At 34.3% G+C, this 8,772-nt stretch overlaps 1 protein-coding gene across 1 annotated transcript; it reads right to left on the bottom strand.

Moving 5' to 3' along the window:
- Positions 1-4,796: 4,796 nt before the first annotated feature.
- LOC141678308 (aluminum-activated malate transporter 9-like) lies at positions 4,797-7,772 on the bottom strand. Its single transcript, XM_074484589.1, has 6 exons — positions 7,289-7,772; positions 7,018-7,158; positions 6,667-6,936; positions 6,421-6,560; positions 6,180-6,326; positions 4,797-5,878 (listed from the first exon to the last, which is right to left on the bottom strand). The coding sequence occupies exons 1-6, from the start codon at positions 7,599-7,601 to the stop codon at positions 5,234-5,236; spliced, it is 1,656 nt and encodes a 551-aa protein (XP_074340690.1). The 5' UTR covers positions 7,602-7,772; the 3' UTR covers positions 4,797-5,233.
- Between the last annotated feature and the right edge of the window lie 1,000 nt (positions 7,773-8,772).

The following is an 8,772-nucleotide window of genomic DNA, read 5'->3' as shown; positions in this document are numbered from 1 at the left end:
TTGCAAATCAAACACTCATATATTATTGAGTTAGAACAGTTTTAAGAATCTCAAAAAGAAGCCAGAATTACATTCAACCCCCCATTCTGTAATTCTTGTTGTATTTTTAGGGTATAACAGGTTGCTCCTGGAGGGTGTCCCGGTCGGCCCCCGGGTCAGGTGCCTGGGATGGGTCTTGATCCTGGACTTGGGTAGTTGCAGAGGGTCTCCCAACGGTATTCTTTCCTGCTCTTGCCATTGTTTCAGATGTACCAACAACAACTAACCAAGATTTCAAACTAACAATATCGATCTAAGGTTGCTTTTTGGAAACAGAAAAAATTATCCAGAAGGACAACAAAACAACTTTCTGGGACTGGTTAACAATATTGTAGAACAAGTATAGCTGGATCTTAGAGTACAAAGGCAATATGCAATGTAAAGCAGATTTAGGTTTTAAAACGATCAAAACTATCTATAGCACACACAAACGTGGCTTAAATGAGCAAACTGGGCTCACATAAACGTGGCCTAAAATAACGAGCAAATATAAACATGGCTTAAACAGACAACATTTATAGTTATGAGAGCTAGGTTGCTTTAGTTCTTACTGATTAAACGTGGCTTAAATGAACAAACTGGACTCACACAAACGTGGCCTAAAATAACGAGCACACACAAATATGACTTAAATAGACAACATTCATAGTTATGAGAGCTAGATTTCTTTGGTTCCAATAGATTAATAAAATGGACTCGTTTAAGAGTTTGCTGGTGAAGGTGAATCCAGGGGCACCGAGACCCAAGGATGGAGAGCCCCTCCTTCTAGCTCCAAATGATAACTCTGGTGTGCGGGGCTGCTCTTTCGAAACCGCGCCTGGATCCTCGTAGCGGTTGCGGTGTAACTGTTGTGGGGTGCCTGAAAAACAACACCGAAGGGGGGTTTGAGCCCCGCGACGCCTCCGGTGTGAGAGTAAGAACTTGCCTCGGGGAAGATGAAGATGGCTAGGAATGCCAGATGGCTGTGTGTGTATATGAGTATGTATGAGACTGATTAACCCCAAAACTTCTCCTCCTTAGGATATTTATAGCCTAGGGGTAGGGTTTAGAGGTTGATACCTTTGAATCGTAGTCGTTGGTTCTGAGAGCGGATGATACCTGACTAGGGTGGATGCCTTACACGTGTCAGGATATGAACGGCTGAAGAATGTTCTAAGGATCCTCTGGAACGTGCCCTTGAGGCTCTTAAGGATTGGGCCGTAGAGAACCACTAGTCCGGACTAAGGGTGAGCGGGACTTGGTGGTGCCAGGTTTTGAGACCCAATTCTTTTAGGAGCCATATATGCTATCATCCTTTATCGCTGCTTTCATTGTATATACACAGTTTCACACCCTTGCATTTAGATGTTGTCAAGAATGGAACAAGAAAAATAAAATGAAATGGGCTTGATAGTCTTTAACGACAAGTCTTTAACATAATTTTACATGCCATCCTCCAATTTTTGAGTTACAGAAAAAAGAAAAGAAAGGGATAAAATTTGCAAAAAATAAAAGAAAATTTTAATAATTAGTTTTCTTTCTTGTATTCCTAAATTTTTGGAAAAAAGAAAAGAAAGTAAAAATATATTAAAATATTCAAGATAATTGTCACTATAATTATCTTTCTCTCTTAGTCATCCCACTTTTAAAAAGAAAAAAATAGGGAGAAATGAACTAATTTTTAACTTCCCTTTCTTTTATTTTTCTTCCCTAAAAAATTTTGGAAACACGTTCAAGAAAATAAAATAGCACAAATCTTTCTCTTTCTCTCAGAATATAAACTCATGAACACTGTTAATATTTCATGTTCTAGTAGAACTTGATCTAACTCATGAACACTGTTAATATTTGATGTTCGAGTAGAACTTGATCTTTAAATTTTTAAATAGCAGTGTTATTTTAATTTTCATCGAGATTGAGTGAGTTGGACAAATTTTAGTAGAAATAAACTAAAAAATGTGACATGGAAATGGTTTTCAGGTATAATTAAGATGGAGAAAGTACACAAATAGTATATAACTACTAATTATTTTTTTAATTATCCTGGTCCTAAATGTAAGTTAGCCCTAGTTTAGTTATGTCCCTGGATGCAGTTTTTAAAATTTTCTATGAAATAATATTGATATTAGTAAAAAAATATATAGTAACATTTTAAATGTTATAAGTAATCTTAAATATATAACATTTTCCGATAATAAATATTCCCTTTGTTCCACTAATTTTTTACAGTTTTCTTTTTGCATGTCTCATATTTTTTTACATTTCAAAAATTTCCTAAAATAATTAATTTTTATTATATAAAAATTAATCACACCCCCTACTTTATTTTATTATATTCACTTTATACAAATATTAATTGAGTCTATCACTTTACTCATTTTTTTTATTCTTATCACTAATTTACATTTTTTGTTAATCTTGATGTCTATATTTAATGTAAAGAATTTGGTAAAACAGAAAGAATAGCACTGATACATTACTTTACATTTGTTTGTTACGAGATTTTCAAACAAAATCAAGAATAGGGTGTAATTTAAATGGAATAATTGGTTAACTGATTGCTCGTACATGCAAAAAATGTAGTATTTTTTTAACTTGGAATAAAATCTAATACAGATGTGCAGTATATGTTTCGTACTTATATGTCAACAACCATTTGGCACACATGTCCCAAGATTCCATCGGGACCAGGTACTTTATTATATATATAAATATAAATATACACATATATAATTATTAGTAATATTATTTAAGTACGAGTTTATAATAAAATAATATATATATATAATTATTAGTAATATTATTTAAGTGCAAGCTTATAATAAAATAATATAAATTATAATTATAATTTGTCTTTATGTTAATTTTATTTAATAAGACATAACCATCTTTTATATAATACCTTAACAAATGGGGTAAAATTTGATTGTTACACTAGTTTTACTGCAACAAATTTAAGAGGTGAGCCAAATTTATTAAGAGCAATATTAAAGTTATTATTGTCCATTTCATCCCTATTGTTGTTGATTAAAACAAACTTTTGCATTGATTTATTTACACAATTTTAATTTGATTTGTAGTCTAGTGTACATGATTAAGGTTTATAATCTAGTCTACATGATTAATTTTTGGTTAACTAGTACACAATTTCTCCTCTGCTAATATCCTTAAACTAATTAATAATACAGTCTAACACAACAGTCCCTATCTGATTTGATTAATCCAAGTATTAAATTGGTAGAGTGTGTATTGCTTTGTTTGAATAAGCAAAAGAAAAGTAGTAAACTAGTAGTAGTTGCTAATTTTAATAGCATTTGATTTGAGGAATTCATTGTTTTTTCTTAATTCAGATGATGAATTCATGTGGAAAACAATGAGTAGCTGATGTAGTTTGAGTTCGATTCAAGGTCCGATTTGAGTACTATACAATTGAGGCGAGTATTAAATTAAATAATATAAAAAGAGTATAGCTTTCGCTGTTTGAGCTACAATACTATGAAAATGTATAGAAAATCAAGTAGTCAATTCGCACGAAGCATGCTGCATACGAAAACAGAGTAGGAGCCCGGCACAACACACGTAAAATAGCACTCTACTCTGTATCATTAAGCATTGAAACTAAGCCCAGCACATGACGTTTTGGGACAAGTTTAACAAATCCTCCAATTACAAAGGAAATAAACATATGAAGTTCTTCTAAACAAAGTCAAGTATGCCTAATTTGTTGCTTCCTGTTTAGGTTCTTTCATGCATGACATTTCACAGCTGATGTCTGGTACAAGCAACTGCAGATTTGTAAACTTAAGCATGCAGTTGTGGAGAAAAACTCACAGAGAGTAGGATAGGTGCTCGTTTTACTCCAACCTCCTTCCGGTGCAAAAGCATTTCTTTGTTTTAACATTACAAATCCCTCAGCTAAAAAACTTGCTTCGACCTGTTAAAGAGTTGCGGATGTTAACGTGTATCAGCGACCAAATCAAACCAAACATAAATGTATTAATTGAAAATGAAGATATATAAGCGTCTGTGTTTGTGTTTTTTTTCTGTGTTTCCATTTTCCTGCTGAACAATAATACATCAAAAAATCACAAACCTTCCTCATTTTGTAATTCTATTTCTATAAAATTGACTCTACATCAATATTTTTCCACATAATCATCTAGTTATAGATCAACTTTAAAATTTCAGAAGCATCAGCACTGTGTTATCCAATGCAGGGTACCTCCTCTCAAAACGTCTGATGATTGCTTCATTTAAGTCCAAAGGCCTACTGATGCAGCATATAGTAGAATCCTCTCACCCTGATTCATCAAGAGCTCATCCTAATGACTCAAAAATTCATTCTTCATTTCTTTATCTCTCACACAATCACACTGCTTCATTTTCGCAGATATGATAGCAGAGGAAACCTTGGCTGCAAGGATGAACATATATTCTTCTCATCTTCGCAAATATCATTTAGAAGTGATGTAGTCGACATAGACACATTAACAAAGCTTGCTACAGTTTCATATTTAAACCTAAAATTCGACACAAAATTCTCAACTTCATATTAGATGTGATTATATAATTTTACATTTCAACACAAGTCATTACTGTCAAATGTATGGTTAAGGAACCGGTTACTCTAAAACCTCAAGGTGACTCCCCTCACTCGAGAGCCCATTTATGGGTCGAAGAGTGGATCACGGGCGCCCATCTTTGGGGTATAAATATCGAACCTGAGTCTCTGCCAGCCTGAGCTCTGATACCATGTCAAGGAACCGGTTACTCTAAAACCTCAAGGTGTTAGAGAATGACCTTTTCCGGGATCTTATATTATTCTAACACATAGATTTGTTTTCAAATACAAGCCATCCTAATTACACTGCAAATAGTATATATTTAGGAAACTTCGTAAGTTGAAATGGTTTGTATAAAACATTACTCCGTGTGTATATAGTACATGTATAAACTCAAAGTGCACAAATTAACATATTCCAAGATCACAAATAGACTATATCAGACATGCTACAGACAACCAAAAGTATTCATGTTTAAAGATCATGGACTGGACTAATATATATATAGAACAAAAAGTTTTAAATTAACTATCCATTGGCAGTGTATTTCTTTGTTCAGGTTATCAGCAAATTATTACAGTGGCATGATCCGAAGTTTGGTACTAGGTGAAGAAAAAGTATAAAGCAAAGTGTGCAGACAGAGTTTCTTCTTCTCAGAGAATCTCATATTTGAATTTCGCCAACTTGGAAAGTTCATCAACTGCTTCAACCAGATGATCAAGCCTAGCCACAAACTCAATAATCAATGAAGTAAAAGTAGCTAGTGATAAAGCTGCAGTGCTCTCCAATGCCTTCATTCGCGGGATAGAATTCGATTCAAATCCTCCCTGCAGCTCCTCGTTATCAAATGCAGTATCCACTTCTCTGGATGGCCAAGAATGGAGCCTTTTACATTGTTTCCTCATAGTGTCATGGTAAGAATCCAACTGCTGTGATGCCAGACTTTCTGAAGGTGTGTTTTGAGCTATTGGAGTTGTAGATAGCTCTTCTTCGGATTCAAGATTTGCCAATTGCTCAGTCAGATCGGACAGAGTAGGTGTAAAGACATGAGAGAGCTTGTCAAGTATCCTGGATGATCTATCTTTCATTGGATCATATGTAGATGCTAATAGATAGGAGTGCATGTCAATGGCACGTTGGAGACGTTCTGTTGAAGAGTGAACACCATTAAGCAGAGAAGCCTTGAGAGTTTTTTTCATGTCTTGTATATCATTTCCTAAACATCTAACTAGCTGTGCTGCTTGACTTGTTGCTTCTTGGATCTCTTTTTGGAATGTCAATCTCAAATTATAAGGAGCCTGTAGAGCAACTACATGTCAGATATATAATGTATGTTTTTTTTTCCGTAAAATAGAGAAGATAACATGGAACAAAACATGGAACATATACTACTGATATTTGATTCTTATTCATCACACTATTGTCATTATTGTGTTAGTTGATTTTGAAAATCTCTTTTAGCTGCCACAGAAATGTGAGACATTGTAACACTATCAATTCTAATTGCACACAATTTGCATGGATCATATGATATCACTTGTGGGTTATGGGTATATTCCTTTTAAGAAAATGAAAAGGCCAAGTTTGATGAGAAATGACCTGAATTTCGGAGTGAAGAACACCATGAAGTGCCATAACCTCGTATGCACAATATCTCAAAACTGCACCAACTTTGACATATTCAGACCATGGATAGAAAAAGTGTCTGAAACGACCATGTGGAGGCTCCCATTTAGCTGATGTTGCCTTCAATTAGGAAAAAAAATGTAATACTGATCATTAACAAGCTTTCTCACTAATTTTCATGCTCATAGAACATTAGATTGGATGTAATATTTACCAATGATTCAAGTTTGGCTGAAGAGTTCAGTGTGGATCTGCATTTCTTGTATGCTGGTTCATCAGGAAACTCATCTATCACAGACTTGAAAAAGTCCGGATCATCACTTCCTTCATCTTCTATATACTTCCTAACACATTCTGAAATTTCAAGATTGATAGAAATTTCTGTTAGTCTTTCATGTCTATAAATTAAGCAAAAAAGTGTCATACCAATTTGATATTAACTTGGCTTTTATATTTTTACCTTCAAGTGAATCGGCCACTGTATAAAAACTAGAAACTAGTTCCTTGTGTAGCTGCTCACCAGCCCATATGGGGAAAACTAGAATATTAACTAGAACTGCTACAATAGCCCCTATGGCAATTGAGTACAGTCTATCCATGGCAGTTATTACTGGACTTCCCATGCGATATCCAGAAATTATTATCAAGCAGTATGTAAAGAGAATAACTCGAAAACCATACTCATATGGTGCAAGGGATGGCCATAACTTCATGAATGATGTAACAGTCCCTGTAACATTTTAGAAGACTTTTTAGCCATCTCAATTGTTCCTTTTCAAATGTGTTTACAAAATGTAGGCGATGTACCTACCGATCAAGAATATGCTGATACCAATTATATATGGCTCTGCAACTATACCAGAGCTTAAGGCTATTTGAGCAACGATAATTGCTAAAATCCCAGCAAGCACACTTCCTAGTGCACGGTTGAAACCTCTATTGAAAGTGGCACCTGTGTAAAATTCAAACCATGAGTTCTATACACAGTGACTGTCATATATTATAGCAGAAGTGAACATAAATAGTTTATTTTACGAGGCGAAGAGAATACATGCTATGAATTGTGATTTAAACACACGTACCCACAGTATACTCGAACATTATGGCAACAGTGAGGATAGACCAGATGATATTGGTGCCAAAAATTTGATAAGGTGCTTGGAATAGTATGAGTAAAGAGACAAGCAAAACAGCAAGGCCTACTTTCAAAGAGAATATTACTCTATTCTTGTCTTGTTTGCAAAATTCCCACACATCTAACATCCAAGAATTGCACGAGAATCGAACATCTCTTGGTTTCTTCATAGTCTCCGGCAACTTAGTTTTTGGAATGGAAGGAATATTGATCTCATAACTACCATTAGTACTATCATTACTTCCCTTCTTCCCGTTCATTTTTAATAAACTCTTGTTTAACTCTTAAATCTTCTGAGCTACACAATACGAACCAACGGTTTCGTGATTAGGCAGTGAAAAAGAACTTTAAGCTCCACAACCTGCTCTTGATCACAATACAAGAGGAGCTACAAAGTTTACAAACTAAGGCCTCGCGAAAGAACAAGTACAATGAGCTTTGTGAATGAATGAGTGAATAAATGAGAAAACATGAGACTGATTTATAGAAAGGGTGTGAATCAGTTGGGGGATGCAACTAGGAACTGAAAGAATTAGTGAAGATATGATAAACAAGTAAAAAAGAATAATGCAACAATAATACAGAGCAAGAGCTTGGATAAAGATGCTAAATACCAATAATGCTGCATGCATGAAGAATTAGAATCCAAGCAGTCTGAGAAAATTTGGCTTCGGATAGCCACATATACTACTAAGCTGGTTTATGATCTTTTCTTTATGGTAACTGCTTAGGTCTGTCTTGATTGTTAAGTTTCTGTTTAGTTTAACCTCTGAAACCTAATAATTCATACAAGTTGTTGGAAATTCTTCACACGGAGGAATAGGTCTCATTCCATATTCTACATTCTCTTCACCTCTGAATGATCTTATTAGATAAACATTGCATTAGTCCATCTTTAAGAATATAAATCTCCAAGGTTCTATCTGTTGTTCAATTCATCATTAACCTTGCATACAAATATTCTTTAATTTGCGTATATAAAAGGTATATTTCCCATTTTCCTCTAGTTTAAATTATAATTAACTTCAGTAAAATTGCCATCAACTTTCTTTACCAATATTTTGCTGGACAATCAAATTCTATTCTTTGTTTTTGCTGGAATATACTATAAGATCCAATTGACGCTTTCCACTCTTCGATCCAAAAATGAGTTCTCGAGTGAGAGATATGCCTTCCTCTAATAACTTAAGGTTTTAATCGACTGATTACTTAACAGTTTTTACCAAAGATTTTGTCTGATTGTAAATTATCCTACAGACTTGGATACTTAATTACTACTACTGAGTATTAACTACTAACTGATGTCACATTATATAGTTGGGATAAAAGGTGCTCTTCACCTAAGTTGCCCCCCATGTTGAACATTGTTGCAAAGTCTAGAATTGGATGCTTCAGGTGAGGAAACAAAACTGTCAACATATAAGATGTGCC

This window comes from Apium graveolens, chromosome 8, assembly GCF_009905375.1.
Source record: "Apium graveolens cultivar Ventura chromosome 8, ASM990537v1, whole genome shotgun sequence".
Classification (NCBI taxonomy): domain Eukaryota; kingdom Viridiplantae; phylum Streptophyta; class Magnoliopsida; order Apiales; family Apiaceae; genus Apium; species Apium graveolens.
This window is presented reverse-complemented; position numbering and strand designations above follow the sequence as displayed.